General features: G+C 48.2%; 1 protein-coding gene across 5 annotated transcripts in view; it reads left to right on the top strand.

Annotated features, from left to right (window-relative positions):
* The window catches only part of ARHGAP32 (Rho GTPase activating protein 32), a 241,496-nt gene that overhangs the window by 102,116 nt on the left and 122,309 nt on the right, over nt 1–17,071 (top strand). For 4 of the 5 annotated variants that reach the window (XM_040431900.1, XM_040431882.1, XM_040431892.1 and 1 more), the window contains exon 1: nt 10,283–10,649. The exons of the other annotated variant lie outside the window; for it this stretch is intronic. In XM_040431900.1, coding sequence (XP_040287834.1) covers nt 10,549–10,649 — 101 coding nt within the window. In that variant the 5' untranslated portion in view covers nt 10,283–10,548. Of the gene's footprint in view, nt 1–10,282; nt 10,650–17,071 lie in introns of those variants that run through there. 5 annotated transcript variants of the gene reach the window in all.

Genomic DNA, 17,071 nt, shown 5'->3' with positions numbered 1-17,071 from the left:
GGCCTTCACTTTGTACTCTGTATATACCTGAATGCTGGTTGTTGTAGTTCCTGGCTTTCACATTGTACTCTGTATATACCTGAATGCTGGTTGTTGTAGTTCCTGGCTTTCACATTGTACTCTGTATATATACCTGGATGCTGGTGGTGCTGTAGTTCCTGGCCTTCACATTGTACTCTTTATATACCAGAATGCTGGATGATGTTACTGGTCTCCCAGCACAGGCCATTATGGCTGACAGGCCCTGGTGGTGGTGGAGGCTGCTATAGCAACAGATGAGATGGAGCCTGGCTCTCGCACGCTGAAGCCTCGCTCCCGCCTCACATCTTGGGAGAGCCGCTCACTGTGGGAGGGATTGGAGTTGGAGGAATAAATGGAATGGGCATTTGTGTAGCTGAGCCTGGTGTTACTGCCAGGACATCTTCATCATGGAGCTCACGTCTGAGTGATCCAAGTGTTTCTGCCACTAACAGGAGGACCACCTTACCCTGGATCTAACACACTGTTCACGGCTCATAGAAGGAATGATCACTCTCAGAATCCATGACTGCTGGGACCCCCCAAATCAAATGAAGACAGTGCAAGAAACCCCCAGGAACTACAAGACGTTGACTTGTCCTCCTCCTTCAACTTACTGAATGATCTATCCTGCTTCACTTTCTTTAAAACTGGTGACAACCAGCATGGTCGCCATTTAAAGTCTAGTCTGGACTTGTAGTAATGGAGAGAAGGATCTATGACTGCATATATCTACTTAATGCCAGTGACCATTGTGGTGGGTGCAGTAGCAGCCATCTTGGTTAGCACTCAGCTTTTCTGGAAACAGATTTTCTGTCCTACTGAGATCCTGTCTCCTCCCGCTTCTCCTCTCAGCGGTTCTTTCTCCATTGTGTGACGTTCTCCTCTTTGGTCCCATTGCTGACTTATGATCCATGTATGCGGCAGTGGAGTGAGAATACTCCATGCTCCCTAGGTATTCTCCCTTTCTTCTTGGGAGTGATGTGACCCTGACGGTTCATGAAAATTGTTTGCTCTCAGTGAATAGCAGCCATTGTGGCGAGTAATGCGTTTGTCTGCAGCACGTGACCCAGAAAATCTGCTCTATTAGAGGTCATTAATGGAGGAGAAATAAGAGCAGAGTCTCCACTGAAAGTATAGCCGCATGGAGATCCCTTTGACGTCAGACAAGCTGTGACAGCCCCAGCAATGTACAGCAGAACATCACATCCAATGTCATAGGAGGTTCACACACCATAATAACACCATGACTGGATCAGAGGAAGGCCCCAACACCTAAGATGTCATGATAAAAAGTTCTGATAGACGCTGTGTTTCATTCTTCACCAATGTCAAGATATCTGTCAATGAAGTGAAACATTCTTTCTATCCAAAAACCTCTCCTTACATAGCCCAAATCACACAGCTGATGAGCTTGTTACAATGTGTCAGTGTACATATTAGTGCAGAAGCTGTGAGAAGAACCTTTACGTATCTTCCAGCACAGATGATGATGGATAATAAACTGTGAGAGCAGGAGCAGATCTATACAAGGACTCCACTCCTAGAATTAATGTTTTTTTTTTATTTGCCCAGAGTACTCCATACACTGCATATTTTTGCCCCATATACCTGTTTTTCATGCCTGCACTTTGCTTTCACTGTTTTTAGCCTCACTGCATTCTGGCAGGAAGTTTACATGCAGAACTTCCTGTTTTCCTCAGCTTCCTGTTGGCCTTGCTAACCAAACTCCAGCATGCTTTACCCTGTAATGTTTCTCACGCTCTTCTCTCTGCTGTAATCTTGCTCCCTATACCTCCCCTCTAGTTAGGCGGACCAAGCCCTATGAAATATTACAGAGCAAAGCATGCTGGGGGTTTGTTTAGTAAACCCAGCAGGAAGCTGAGGAAAACAGGAAGTTCTGCATGTAAACTGCTGACCTAAAAAAACAAGTATATGGGGCAGAAATATGCCGTTTTTGAGGTCCGGGGGGTGGCGAACCTCACCAATAGCAAGCTTACATCTTCAAATTGGAATTATAACGAAACGGACATACTGTACATAAGCGGACCGCACATGGTGTGCTGTCCACATCTTTTGCGGCCCCATTATAGTGAATGGGTCTGCATCCAACCCACACAAAATGCGGATCGGATGCGGGAAAAAAAATATACTTTCATGTGCATGAGCCCTGACACTGAAGTTAAACCCTGAAGCAAATGACCTGACTTTTTTTTTTTTTGTATGCTTTGCGTTTTACTTTTTATTGGAAAGTAAAATACTACATCTCTGTAGGAATGGACATCTCTGTATGCGGAAAAAATGTCAGGAAAAAAACACAAAACGGCAAGCAGAGCAAAAAAACAAACAAAAAAACAATGGAGAAAATCACCAAACCTAGAATGTTGAAACTTAAAAAAATGCCATTGCCAGGCAAAATCCATCAAACGCCTGAAAGAAACCAGTGTGTGGCACCAGCCTTAAGGTCTGGGGAGGTGATGAGCGGCTGCCCGCACACATTGGTATTTCCTTTCATCTTCACTGCATGGAGGAAGAGGAAGAGCAGATTGTGGATAAATATAGAATCTTTTCTGGTGTGACGTGCGCCTGTAGTGTGAGCGCTCCTGAATTGCAGCTTATCCCGCTGAGATCTGTCACAATACGACATACATTCTGCTGTTATTCCCATATTTTCATTATAATGATCCTCCGGACCCCTGAATCTAAGAACGCTCGTGTCCAGACCTAAGGTGTGCCCCTCCTGCTCAGAAGGGGATGGTGGCCTTAGTAATACTTCCATGGGATGGAGGATCAGTGTTATGACAGCATGTAGCGGCTAGCAGTGGTGTCCTGTGAGCCTCGGGACCCAAGAAGTTTGGGATCCTCCGTGTATGACCTTATTCGCACAGTTAGTGATTGTGAGCCAAAACCAGGAGTGGAGGCTACCCGGAGATAAGGTAGAATGGAAAGATTTGTACCTGTTCTGTGTTTTGGACCTGCACCTGGTTTTGGCTGACGATCATTGATGGAAATGGCTGACGAAAGGCTAATGCATAGTGTTTTGTGGTCCGCAAATTGTGGATCCCGGCTGTGAGTATGCCTCTTTTCGTTTTACCCCGTCTAGAGAAAAGTTCTATTCTTGTCCGCAAAATGGACAAAAATTTGATTTTTTATTTTTATTTTGCAGGGCTGCGAAAGGGACATACAGTGGCTCGTGTGCTGTCCGCATCTTTTACAGCTCCTTTGAGATGAATGGGTCCTCATCCATTACAAAAAGAATGCGGACTGAAACTACGGCCGTGTACATGAGAGCTATGACTGTGGATGTGAGATTGAATTGTAGGGCCTCTTGCACACGACCGTATGGCTTTTTCAGTATTTTGCGGTCCGCAAAAAACTGATCCGCAAAAAATACGGATGAGATCCGTGTGCATTCCGTTTTTTGCGGAACGGAACAGCTGGCCCCTAACAGAACAGTCCTATCCTTGTCCGTTATGCGGACAATAATAGGACATGTTCTATCTTTGAACGGAAATACGGAAATGGAAGGCATACGGAGTACCTTCAGTTTTTTTTGTGGATCCATTGAAATGAATGGTTCCGTATACGGAACGCAAAAAACAATCGTGTGCAAGAGGCCTAAATTGGGATGTTCAAAAACACCTGGAGGTCTGCTACTAAACAGCCTCTAAACCCCTCAGGCTAGGTTCACGTCTGCGGGGCTTCTCCGTTCCAACATAGGAACAGGAAAAATGGGGAAAAAAAGAAGAGACGTCGTATTCTGGACTGACCCTATTGCCTATAAAGGGGTCCGCTGGGTTTATGTTATGGTTTTTGTCATTCTGTGTACCGCAGATGTGAACCGGGTCTTACAAGATTGTAGGGTTGTCACAATACCAGAATTTTGACTCACAACGAAAACCAATTTGATACATATGCAAATTACCCTGAGATGAGTCCTGTACGTGAGATGAGTCAGGGACAGGACTCATCTCAGGGTTGTCCGCAGAGCAGTTTAGTATTGAAATTCTGACAATGTCCATATTGAACTAGTAGACTGTGCTGCAACCCTACAGGATTGTAACCAAATAAAAGCCTGCTCGGTGACCTCTAATGATAGGAGACATTAATCCTCAGCTGCTGCAAAATGTCTAATTCTACATTTTTCAAACCAGCCCCTGGATCTGAATACTTTCATAGTGGTATGTAATAAAAAATTTTGGATAACCAGTGAGCTATTCAATAAAATGTATCCGTATAGCGCCACCTGCTGTCTGTTCTTTTCCCTACTTTTTGTGAGCTGGTTGAACTGAGCTTGCCACCAGCCATATGTTCTGTTAGAAGATGCAGCAGGAAGGACACACCCCTTAGCTACCAGGCTGAGATGGGTTGTCTGGGTTTTTAAGAATCTCCTGCCAACAGTCATTAGGCGATAGCTGAGCATCGTCTATGAATCTAGTGCCGCTGATCTCTGTATAATTTGTGACGGGCGACACATCTTCAAAGTGTGGCTTATGGGGGTCATTTACTAATGCCAGTTTGGTGTGAAAAAAAAATAATTTGCCACTTTTTAACACCTGTGCAACAAAATTTGGTTGCACGCAGTGTTTTTATTTTTTTTCCGGTCAGAGGCTGGGCAGTCGGCCCCGGCAAATTCACTAACATTTACGTCCGGCGCCCACCACTCCCAAGCGGCGAGGACAGCATACGAATGCACAGGTGTTAAAAAGTCACAACGGGGTCTCGCAAAAACTGGCATATTGCTGTTAGTAAATGACCCCCCATGTCTTCCGTCTCCAGCGTATGTCAGTGATCTGTTTTCTGAATGCTGGTGACATCACAGCGCCTCGTCAGCCCAGATGATGATGTCATAGACTGTTTACTCCTCTTCTAAACCCGGCACATGCAGGTCTGCCCCTTGTCATTATTAGAAAGCGCCATACGTCTTTAGCAGCTTCGCCCACATGACTGCACTGTGCCTGCAATGATGGGAGTAATACATTGTGCGTGAGATCCAGGGGACAGGGATGATGGGAGTGATACAGTTGTGGGGGGGTGTTAGGCTGTGAGTTTACGAGACTGATATGTTGTAGACATCACGGCTGTGCAGTAAATGGGATATAAATCAGAAGACTGAATCAATGAAATCTGTATCTGTACAGGGGCCCCTCCCCCGCTGCGTTCCATTCTAAGCAGAATTTGTGAACCTATGCGCCAGTTCTCCTTATAGTTTGCCGCGCTCCTCAACCTGCTGTGCCTTGTCGTGTCGCTGGTTCGTTGGGGGTTAACGGGAGCCACACAGATATTGACATTGTCATAGTAACAGGCCGTATGGCACTGGAGGCATGCCAGGGCTGACGGTTAATAAGCCGCCTGGACGTGGGTGTCTCGTGCGGCGGGATGCGATTGATTCACGGATGAATCAGCAGCCTCGTATTTCGAGGGTGATTTGTGCAGCTGCTTTCACTCGTTCCTCATCGTTCTTTTTTATTTTTTTTCTCCCTCATTAAATCAGTTCCAGGTTGTAAAGAAAGGCTGGGAGATGTTTTACCCTTCGTGCCACTATGGCGTGTGCGGCTCTGGCGGCAGCTGTGACGTTGGCTGGCGCGATGTCACTGTGCACTTGTCTGCCTTCATTATGGGGCCATTATGTTTCTATGCAGCTAGATTCGCAGTCGCTCAGCGGCGCCGGGTTATTATCTAGGCAGAGCTCTGGGTTAGTGGTGTGAAGATAGGCGGCTGTACAGTAATGCTGCCATGTGGTGCCCGCTATAGACATGTCTACACCTAGTCCTTAGAGGGGTTGTCTCACTTCAGCAAATGGCATTTATCATGTAGAGAAGGTTAATACAAGGCTCTAACTAATGTATTGTGATTGTCCATATTGCTTCCTTTGCTTGCTGGATTCATTTTTCAGTGGTGGTCGTGCTTGCACACTATAGGAAAAGGTGTCAGCCTTTCTGGTGGCCAGGACCATGGGAGCGCACATAGGCTGGTGTATTTTCCTATATTGTGCATGCATGGCCACTGCTGATGGATTGCAGGGTGGTCGTAACCATGGAAATGAGCGGTGTATAATGCGATGGAAAAATAAGTCCAGCCAGCAAAGGAAGCAATATGGACAATCACAATACATTAGTAAGGGCCTTGTATTAACCTTCTCTACATGATAAATGCCATTTGCTGAAATGAGACAACCCCTTTAAAGATGAAGAAATCTTAAAGGAAATGTGTCACCACAAAATCTAGCTGCCAGTTAAAACCAGATAGTAGCACATATCCTTTTTACTAATCTGATTCTATTTCCTGAACTTGATTATGGGGGGCAGCCCCATGGGCCATAGACGCAATGGACAGGAGGGGACCTCAGTGACTTCTATGGGAGAGTCTTCTAGGCAGCTCTGTGCCCTGTGCAAGGAAAGAATAGATAAGCTTTGACAATCACCTATTGTGAATTCTGCCTTATCTGTACACAGAAGTGATAACATTACAGGCAGGATTAGAATGACAGATAAGCAGATAACTGCAGTAAAGTGTACAGACCAAGAAGTGGCGCCAATTATCAGGCTTAGTGGCCAGTGCAAAAACTGCAGGATTTTATGGTTTGTGTTTAAATGGGTTATCTGCTTTATTTTTTTAAGTTTACCATGTCAAAATCTATATTTAAAGGGGTTGTCCGCTTTATATTGATGACCCGATGGGACTGCTGAGATGTAATTACACAAAGCACAACCTTTCCTTCATAGTTTACCTGCACGCCGTCACAAGGCCTTCTCTTCATACAGCTGATCGGCGGGGGTGTCGGGTGTCAGACCCCAACCAATCTGATACTGTTGACCTATCCTGAGGCTGTGTCATCAATAGAAATAAAGTGGACAACCCCTTTAAATATAGAGATTGACATGGTAAATTAAAATTATTAAAAAATATGTTAAGTGTAAAAACGTGATTTGAAGGGAATCTGTCACCATTAAACTGAAACGATTGCCCTGCAGCACTTACTACCTCCTTTCCAGATGTGCTTTTCTTTCCTTGCTGCTTGGTTTCTATCTTGAAAAAATCCACTTTATTCCTTATGCAAATGAGCCAGTAAGGTGCCCAGAGGGGCGTTATTTTTGTTTGAAGGTGCCCAGGAACCGCCCGCCCTCCAGCAGAGCCCAAGCACGCCTCTCCTTGGCTCATACTCCACACCCCATTGCTCAATTTCTGATGACGCATTCCCTTTAAGATCTTCTGTCAGGTTCTGCAAAGTTCTGTTCAGTCATTTTTTTAATTATTGGTATGTATGAAAATATTGCCTATTTACAACGGCTTACTCGCCTGCAGCAGACGCAGGTACTGTAACAGGTTGCATTCACAAGACCACATCAGTTTTTACGGACTGCAATATCCGGACCTGCAAAACACGGATACCGGTGCATTCTGCGGATCGGATCACCCTGCACGAGGATAGAAATGTCTATTCTTGTCCAGAAAACGGACAAGAATAGGACATGTTCTATCTTTTTTGCGGGGCCATGGAAGGGATGTACGGGTGTGCTGTCCACGTCTTTTGCGGGCCCCATTGAAATGAATGGGTCCGCGTCAGATTGGCAAAAAAAATACGTAAAATACGGTTGTGTGAATGGACCCTTACGCTTGTAGAAGTCCATGCATCTGCCGCTTCCCCGTGTGGAAGGGATTTTTAAGTTGGCGCTGTTGAATCTGATGTGACAGGTGTAATGACTGAGGCACCTCCATGTCCTACATGTCCCGGGCTGCCTGCTGCACCCTGCCGGGCCTAGGACAATTACCAGCCTACTTAGTACAAGTTAATTGGTCTGAAAATGAGTCTATGAAGGTGTAATTTGTCCAGCGGCTGCCGCTCCCTGTCATTCTTCACGTCGGTGCGGAGCATTGTCAGCATCACCCCAAAACCGGAGCCAGGTCCATCCTAATGACCACATTCATGGCGCCTTTGCACACCGCAGGTTCAGAAATCCATGTGCTTCCCACCACAACCCCATTCAGATGAGTGGAAATGATTGCCAGTCGCGAAAAAACGTTCTGCACCAAAATCTGCTGCATGTGAAGGCGCCCTGACGTTCATGCCCATGATCTGATCCTAGCGGGCGGCCCCCTGGCTGGAGCTGCTCCATGTGATCCCAGCCCTATGAGGGACATGTACCATCTGTATCACACAGAGGAGACCTCATCACTGGACGTGTTCTGCCAGAACCTGATCTCATCTCCATGTACTGCAAGACCACGCCTGGCCCACCCAGGATCCAGAGCACAGAGCTTCTCTGATGGACCTGGTTCATCCACTACTGGTGAAGATTGCTCTCCACGGGTGGTCCTCTGCTCACGGACCTCATCAGCCGTTCATATATTTCATGATGAAGCTGCCCCCTGTGAACAATATAAGGGGCGGGGGTCGGATTCGGAAGCTGCTGTGCTCTCCTGTTACTGAGAGGATGTCCCCAGGAGATGTCATGAGGGGATTGTGATAATCACAGCCGATTATCCAGGGAGCGTCACCTTAAAGGGGAAGTAGCAATTTTAAAACTAAAGCCAATTCCACGGTTATGTCAAACCAAAGGCCGTCGTACACATTACAGCAGTGTCAGGTAAGCCCGCCATTTTTGGAGGGTCGGCCAACAACTTACTGTGTATGGGGAGCTCCTAAGGCTTCGTTCACACAAACGATACGGATTGTCTCCGGATGCGTTCAGTGAAACTCGCACCATTTTGCAATTTCAGTCAGTTTTGTCTGCGATTGAGTTCAGTTGTTCAATTTTTCCTGCGCAGGCGCAATGTGTTTTTCACTGAAGCCCCATACACTTCTATGGGGCCAGGGTTGTGTGAAAAAACGCAGAATATAGAACAGGCTGCGATTCTCACGCAACGCAGAACTGATGCGTGAAAAACAACGCTCATGTACACAGACCCACTGGAATGAATGGGTCAGGATTCAGTGCGGGTGCTATGGCTTCACTTCACACATTGCACCCGCGCGGAAAACTCGCTCCTGTGAAAGGGGCCTAAGGGCTCTTTCACAGGAGCGGAATCCGCTGTGTGAACGAGTGCCAAGCCCCGCTCCGGACAGCAGAGACACGGAGCACTAACACGATTGATAATACTCTGTGCCCCTCTGTCACATTTTTACTACAAAATCACGGTGACAACTTTATCTCACTGTGATTTTGTAGTAAAGAGATCACAGAGAAGAACGGAGCATCATCAATCATGTTAGTGCTCCGTGTCTGCTGTCCAGAGCGGGGCTTGGCACTCGTTCACACAGCGGATTCCACGCACGGCATCCGCTCCTGTGAAGGAGCCCTAACTCTTCCAACAAGTGATGTCGAAGGAGAAGAGGACACACTTTTTACCAGGGAGTTAAGCCACCACCAGAGGTTTATAGCAGCTCTACGGACAGCACACACAAGCATGGCCGAACCGAGAGTGTGTGTATGAGGGAGCGAGACGGCGGGCGGACGGCCTGGTCAGCGGTACGGTCACCTTCTAATTATTGGGTTTGTCTTTCCAGCCATATACCCCACAGCGTCCAGTGTCCATAGACAAACATTAACAGGGGCTCATACTGTAGCCATGCTTACAGGTGGCTATCCGTTTCCAGTAGTGAGTGCAGCTCTGGAGTATAATACCAGATGTAACTCAGGATAAGTAATGTATGTACAGTGACTCCAGCAGCAGAATAGTGAGTGCAGCTCTGGAGTATAATACCGGATGTAACTCAGGATCAGTGCAGGATAAGTAATGTATGTACACAGTGATCCAGCAGCAGAATAGTGAGTGCAGCTCTGGAGTATAATACCGGATGTAACTCGGGATCAGTACAGGATAAGTCATGTATGTACACAGTGATCCAGCAGCAGAATAGTGAGTGCAGCCCTGGAGTATATATAATACCGGATGTAACTCGGGATCAGTACAGAATAAGTCATGTATGTACACAGTGATCCAGCAGCAGAATAGTGAGTGCAGCCCTGGAGTATAATACCGGATGTAACTCGGGATCAGTACAGAATAAGTCATGTATGTACACAGTGATCCAGCAGCAGAATAGTGAGTGCAGCTCTGGAGTATAATACCGGATGTAACTCAGGATCAGTGCAGGATAAGTAATGTATGTATAGTGAGTGCAGCTCTGGAGTATACTCCAGGCTAGGTAATGTACGCAGTGCAGCCCGCAGTCCCGCGTTCTCCCGGCGGGAGGGGTTGGCGCAGGGAGCAGCCTCTGCCTGTCTGGGCTTGCCGTGTTGTGGGCAGGTATGTGACGGAGGGGCAGAGCCAGGAGAGCGCAGGATCCCCGCTCGCCTCCTGCGGCCGGACGCATCGTGTGAAGCGTGCAGAGGAGAACAATGTGGCCCGCGAGCCTCTCCCCCGCCCCCTGACTCTGCCCTTCCCCGCGCCCGAACAGGAACAGCTGAAAGCCCAGCGGCGCCCGCCCTCCTCCCCCCGAACAGACGGGGCTCCCGCACCTGGATCCTGGATGCCCGGCAGGCGGCAGTGCACCATGAGCGGCCCCGGGGGATAGTGCCTGGCAGCATGAAGGGGACCGGAGCCTTCCTAGCGCTCCCCGCCCTCCAGGCAGCCCCGTCCTCAGCCGGCAGGATGGCATCGGGCGAGGATCTGCAGGAGCTGGAGAGGTCAGTGGTGCAGGCGGGCCTGGGCATTGTGTGTGCCACCTGCTCCCGGGGAGGCCACTCAGCAGTACATTGAGGTGCTGGTGTCTGCAGAGCCGGGGTGTGTGCGCCGCCCCGCGGTGGTGTGGGTATAGGGGTCTCTACCGAGAGGGTGATGGGGACTATAGGGGGGGGTCTGTACCGAGGGGGTGATGGGACTATAGGGGGTGTGTACCGAGGGGGTGATGGGACTATAGGGGGTCTGTACCGAGGGGGTGATGGGGACTATAGGGGGTCTGTACTGAGGGGGTGATGGGACTATAGGGGGTCTGTACCGAGGGGGTGATGGGACTATAGGGGGTCTGTACCGAGGGGGTGATGTGACTATAGGGGGTCTGTACCGAGGGGGTGATGTGACTATAGGGGGTCTGTACCGAGGGGGTGATGTGACTATAGGGGGTCTGTACCGAGGGGGTGATGTGACTATAGGGGGTCTGTACTGAGGGGGTGATGTGACTATAGGGGGTCTGTACTGAGGGGGTCATGTGACTATAGGGGGTCAAACCCGGGTGTGATGTGCCTATAGGGGGCCTGTACCGAGGAGGTGATGTGACTATAGGGGGTCTCTACTGTACTGAGTGTGTGATGTGACTATAGGGGGTCTCTACTGTACTGAGTGTGTGATGTGACTATAGGGGGTCTGTACCGAGGGGGTGATGGGGACTATAGGGGGTCTGTACCGAGGGGGTGATGTGACTATAGGGGGTCTGTACTGAGGGGGTGATGTGACTATAGGGGGTCTGTACTGAGGGGGTCATGTGACTATAGGGGGTCAAACCCGGGTGTGATGTGCCTATAGGGGGCCTGTACCGAGGAGGTGATGTGACTATAGGGGGTCTCTACTGTACTGTGTGTGATGTGACTATAGGGGGTCTCTACCGAGGGGGTGATGTGACTATAGGGGGTCTGTACCGAGGGGGTTAGACCCGGGTGTGATGTGACTATAGGGGGTCTCTACTGTACTGAGTGTGTGATGTGACTATAGGGGGTCTCTACTGTACTGAGTGTGTGATGTGACTATAGGGGGTCTCTACTGTACTGAGTGTGTGATGTGACTATAGGGGGTCTCTACTGTACTGAGTGTGTGATGTGACTATAGGGGGTCTCTACTGTACTGAGTGTGTGATGTGACTATAGGGGGTCTCTACTGTACTGAGTGTGTGATGTGACTATAGGGGGTCTCTACTGTACTGAGTGTGTGATGTTACTATAGGGGGTCTCTACTGTACTGAGTGTGTGATGTGACTATAGGGGGTCTCTACTGTACTGAGTGTGTGATGTGACTATAGGGGGTCTGTACCGAGGGGGTCAGACCCAGGTGTGATGTGCCTATAGGGGGTCTGTACCGAGGGGGTCATGTGAGTATAGGGGGGTCTGTATTAGACATGTTAGGCCCAGAGGTGATGACTTTGGGGAGACAGTACAGGGGTGCCTGAAACTGTAGGGGGGTAGTATTGCCAGTGGTAGACTATAGAGTGTTGTGTATTGAGGGTGTTTGACCCATTTGTGACTTCATGGAGTACCACTGGAGGGGTTAGACTCTGGTGTAATAACTGCAGCAGGTACTGTTTTATGGGTACCTGACCCAGTTGTGATGATGACTGTGGGTATAGTGATGGGGTGGCAGACCTGGGTGTAAGGAGGCAGTAATAGGGTTGTCAGATCCATTTATATGAGCTGTGAAGAGTCTGTATTTGGGGTGCCTGATCAGGTTGTCACGTCTAATTACTGTAGGGGTTAGTTTTGGTACAGTAAGGCATGGGTATCATGAATGTAGGGGTAGTATTGTGGTGTCACACCTGCTGGTAATGACTGTAGGGGTAGTATTATGTATCAGACCCAGATGTAACAACTGAAGGGAGCAGTATTGGTGGTGTAATGATCGTAGGATAGTATTGTGTCAAACATGGGTACAACGACTGTAGGAGTAATATTATGGTGTCAGACCCGAATGTAATGACTGTAGTAGCGCTGTGGTGTCAGTCATGGGTGTAATGACCGTAGGGGTAGTATTGCAGTCTCAGACATGGACATAGTGACTTTAGGAGTAGTATTTTGGTGTTAGACCCGGATGTAATTACTGTAGTAGCTTTGGGGTATCGGACGTGGGCGTAATGACCGCAGGGGTAGTATTGCGGTGTCGCACCTGCTTGTAGTGACTGTAGGTGTAGTATTGTGGTGTGAGACATGGGTATAACGACCGTAGGAGTAATATTATGGTGTCAGACCCGGATGTAATGACTGTAGTAGCGCTGTGGTGTCAAACATGGATGTAACGAATGTAGGAGTAATATTGCGGTGTCAGACATGGGTGTAATGACCATAGGGGTAGTATTGCGGTGTCACACCTGCTTGTAATGACTGTAGGGGTAGTACTGTGTGCGTCAGACCCGGTTGTAACAACTGAAGGGGGTGGTATTGATGTTGTAAAGTCCATAGGGGTTAGTATTGGGGGTGTCAAACATGAGTGTGATGTTTGGTGAGTGCTTTGATGTTTACTTGCATAGTAGTTCAGTATGTGCTGGTAGAACATTGGTAAAGTGATGTCTTCAGTTCATGGTCGGAGTAAGGGCAGTGTCCGGCCACCTCTGCCCTAATAAACGCCGGGCTGCCCTCTTGTGGGGCGCGTGTTACCTGTGCTGGACCGTCTCTTCTAGTTGGACTGGTCTTTGCAGGACTGTGGAGTCAGTAAGTCAAAGTTCAGACTTGGACTCTCTTTTTCCACATTCTGACTTCTTCATACGTTGCTTATGTCTAAGGCCGGATTCAGAGGGCTGTTCAGATTTTTGACCACAAATCGCATACGTATCTGGACGTCCACGTGGTGTCTGGTTTTCTTTGGCCATAGAATGGACAGGATTGGTGCGCACTGCAAGTTTCTTATCTTAGAGCCATAGACCAACGATGACGTGTGAATTTCACAGTTTACTTTAAAGAATATCTGTCGCTATGATCAACCCAATTAAACCAGGCAGGTAGGCTGGTAGGGTTGATCATGCTGACACAAACGGTTCCCTGATTAAGTATTTCTGTTGTCCCATTTTCAAGAAGTGCCAGTTTTTATTGATATGTATATGAGCTTTCTGGAGCACCGAGGTGACAACTAGAGCTCTCGGAGCACCAATTAGTACCACCCCTACAGCTTTAGTCCCTTCCCCCCCCCTCTCTTTGGATTGACAGGGCTAAATGAGATGTCTTGTTGCACCTGTGCCGTGCCTCCTGGTCTCAGCGCTTGTGCAGTGGATCTGCTTCTTCTCTCCAAGCAGCACAGATTCCAACTGAGCAAGCGCTGAGACCAGGAGACACAGCGCAGGCGTGAGGGGATGGGTGCTTGCTCAGTTGGAATCTGCACTGCTTGGCAAGGTTTTTTTAATGGGTCAGTGTGCTGCGAGGATCTAGTCCAGGTGGCACAGATCATTCCTTATCACTGGTTTCTGATCGGCAAGGGCCTTAGATTGTTAGAACAGCATGTATTTATATGATGGATATTTCTAAACTTTCCTAAATCCCTAGGACAGTAAATATCCATCAAGCTGTGCATTTAAAGGGATCCTGTCACCATGAAGCTGAGCAGACCGGTATGTGGTTCTATGGGGAAAAAGATTCAGTAAAACTTGTCATTTTTGTATTTTTAGGCGTGTGAGTCATGTGGGCGGTGCCACTCAGTGATTGACAGCTACCTCTGCATAACCAAGCACTCGGGGAAGCCGGTCAGTCACCGCTTGGGACCGCCCACATGACTCCTAGGCATAAAAGAGCAAAAATATAAATTAATTTTTATAGAATCTTTTCCCATAAAAGTATATACCAGTCTGCTCAGCTCCTCCTGCTCTATAACCCGCAGACTGCACTGCATTTTCACGATTGAAGGTCCTCTCTAATTCTATACCCTCTCAGTGGTATAAGGTAAGGATGGGTAAAGACATCAGAGTCGCCCCCACCCCCCCAAATAAAAACGGAACTCCTAGAAAGTGTCGCCCTCATGAACACTGTTAAACCCTGCACCGCTGTGCCGCTCCCTCTTGTAGATGGTCCTTCACCAATAATTGAGCCCTACAGCCGCTCCTCCCCCGCAGAATTTCTTAGCTGGCATTTAAGGCTGCCTTCACACTCTGAAGATTTTGTTGCAGAAATTTCTGTGGTTGAAAATCAGTTCCATTCATATAAATGGAGTTTGCAGAAATCCACCTAAACAACCCCACTGTGAAATGTCTGCAACAGACTCTGCCATATGTGAAGGCACCCGTTACCCCCCTGTTAGTATTCTCCTTTTCTTCCATGCCCGCTCTCTTCTGCTGCCCATGTGGGGTGTCAGCCCTTGGCGTGTACAATCTCTCTCCCCGTGTGGCCACAGCTTGATTCTTGCTGGATGTAGTCATCGATTGTGACTAATAGGAGATGAGCCGAGTCTTTAATTAGTGAACGCTTGTAACAATGGCGGCTGCATGTCGGCACATGAGTCTCGGTGAGCGCTGATCATCGCTGGAGCACAGGAGCGTCCCAGCACTGGATATCCCCGGCTGTATAGCCAACGGTCCAGGAAAACCGCTCCATGTGACGGCTGAATTTCCCAGCCCGAACACCGCTCCTATGACCTGAACTTGCAGCATCATAATGGTTTATGATGCTGTGAGTACGGTAGACCCGCCGTTGGGCATAATCGTGCTGTGAGTTCAGGTCCGAGGAGGGGAATGCAGCCATCACCTCCAGCGTGTTTCCCAGACCGAACACGGAGACTGGCCTTTTCTTTACGTCAATGTCGTCTATGCAGCCTTAAGGAGCAGCATGCGGATAAGGCCCCATTTACATGGGCCAGAACAAACATTCATTCCTGTCGGTAATCTGCTTATACAGCAATCCTCCCCTCGTTATGTGGATGAATGATTGCTGCTAAGATCGTTTGACCCCAGCAAATCCCTCCACAATGATCCGATGTGCTGCATCACCCAACAGATGCTGTCGGTGCTCCCGGTAATGGTTGTTAGTATATATTTTATATTGTGATGACCTTTTTCATTTGTCAGGTTGCCCACGCCGGGCCGGGAATGACCCGCAGCTCTCCACTGCATGGAAACTTTCCTAATTCAATCCTTCTGCAGTATGAAATGTCAATTAAGTCATTTGTCATTTGTGGTGAACCTCGGATCACCTTCGCCACCATTCGCTCTGGTTCCCGGAGCTGCAGACGGGGCCGTGATCGGCTAATTGATTGTTCACGATCGTTGCCCAGTGTAAACATAACATGACGGCAAATGATAATCTGCTCGTGCCCTCTATCAGATCTTTTATGCTGAGCTAAACCTCATTATTTATTGTCCGTACGTCCCAGCTTGTACGCTGGCATCCGCCTATCGCTTGAAGTTGATAGGAGAGGAATGAATGATCGTATTTGCAGAAAAACCCACAATTACTGTGCTGATCAGCCCTGCCATATTGTTGATTGCCATTTGTAACCCACAATTACTGTGCTGATCAGCCCTGCCATATTGTTGATTGCCATTTGTAATGTGGACACTTAGCATCACAGGTCGTGGGGCTCAGGGAGATTTAAAGGGGTTGTGTTAAGATTTTACTACTGCTGATGGGAGTGGGGCCGACACCCTGCACCCCCGTTGATCATCTCGTCCTGAGAAGGTTCCATCCATTGTGTAGTTACTGCATTAGCCATCTCCATCCACCAATCGGATATTGCAGGCCTGTAGTAGAATCCTGGACAACTCCTTTAACTTTTTATACTAACAGCATGAGTTTGGAATTGGTGACCTGAGGGAACCTAGAAACTTCATTGGGCAGCTCAAGATATGTGAAGACGTGAACGTAGTAAATTCTTGAAGTCTCTGAGCAAGTCTCACAGCGTGAGGTGGGCATCATACTGGGTAGACTACTGCCCTTTCCTGCTGGCAGCCCACGTCAGTCGGGCTTTGAGCTAGTCCTGTCTGACAGCTTGGTTACTAGGGACCTGCTGCCTGACGGTCATAGAAGCCAGACTGTCTCTGATTACTCGGATCTCCAGCTCAGGGCAGAATTGGTTCTGAACGGCAGATGTCGGAGTGAGATGAACCCTTCCAGGCTGCTCTTTTAACTCTTAAACATCTTGGTGGAGTTTGCCTTTATCTAATGATGTGAACCGCCGGATCCCTGTTGACTATAATGGGATCTGATCAATTTCTGGCATCAATACTGGCTTTCGGGTGGACAATAAGTCTGGATTTCTTAACACTGAAGTGAACCTACCCTAACAAATCTAGAACCAGCCCTGTACCTCTCATGGATCCAGAGCCCGTCCCCAATTCATTGCTCCAATTGCAGACTGATTTCAAGCTGGCAGCTCAAGGGGATTTTCCTTTCTCGTGGGGTGTGTCCTTTCTGCTTCAGCTCTCTCCCTG

Source organism: Bufo bufo, chromosome 1 (assembly GCF_905171765.1).
Source record: "Bufo bufo chromosome 1, aBufBuf1.1, whole genome shotgun sequence".
NCBI classification, from domain to species: domain Eukaryota; kingdom Metazoa; phylum Chordata; class Amphibia; order Anura; family Bufonidae; genus Bufo; species Bufo bufo.
This window is presented reverse-complemented; position numbering and strand designations above follow the sequence as displayed.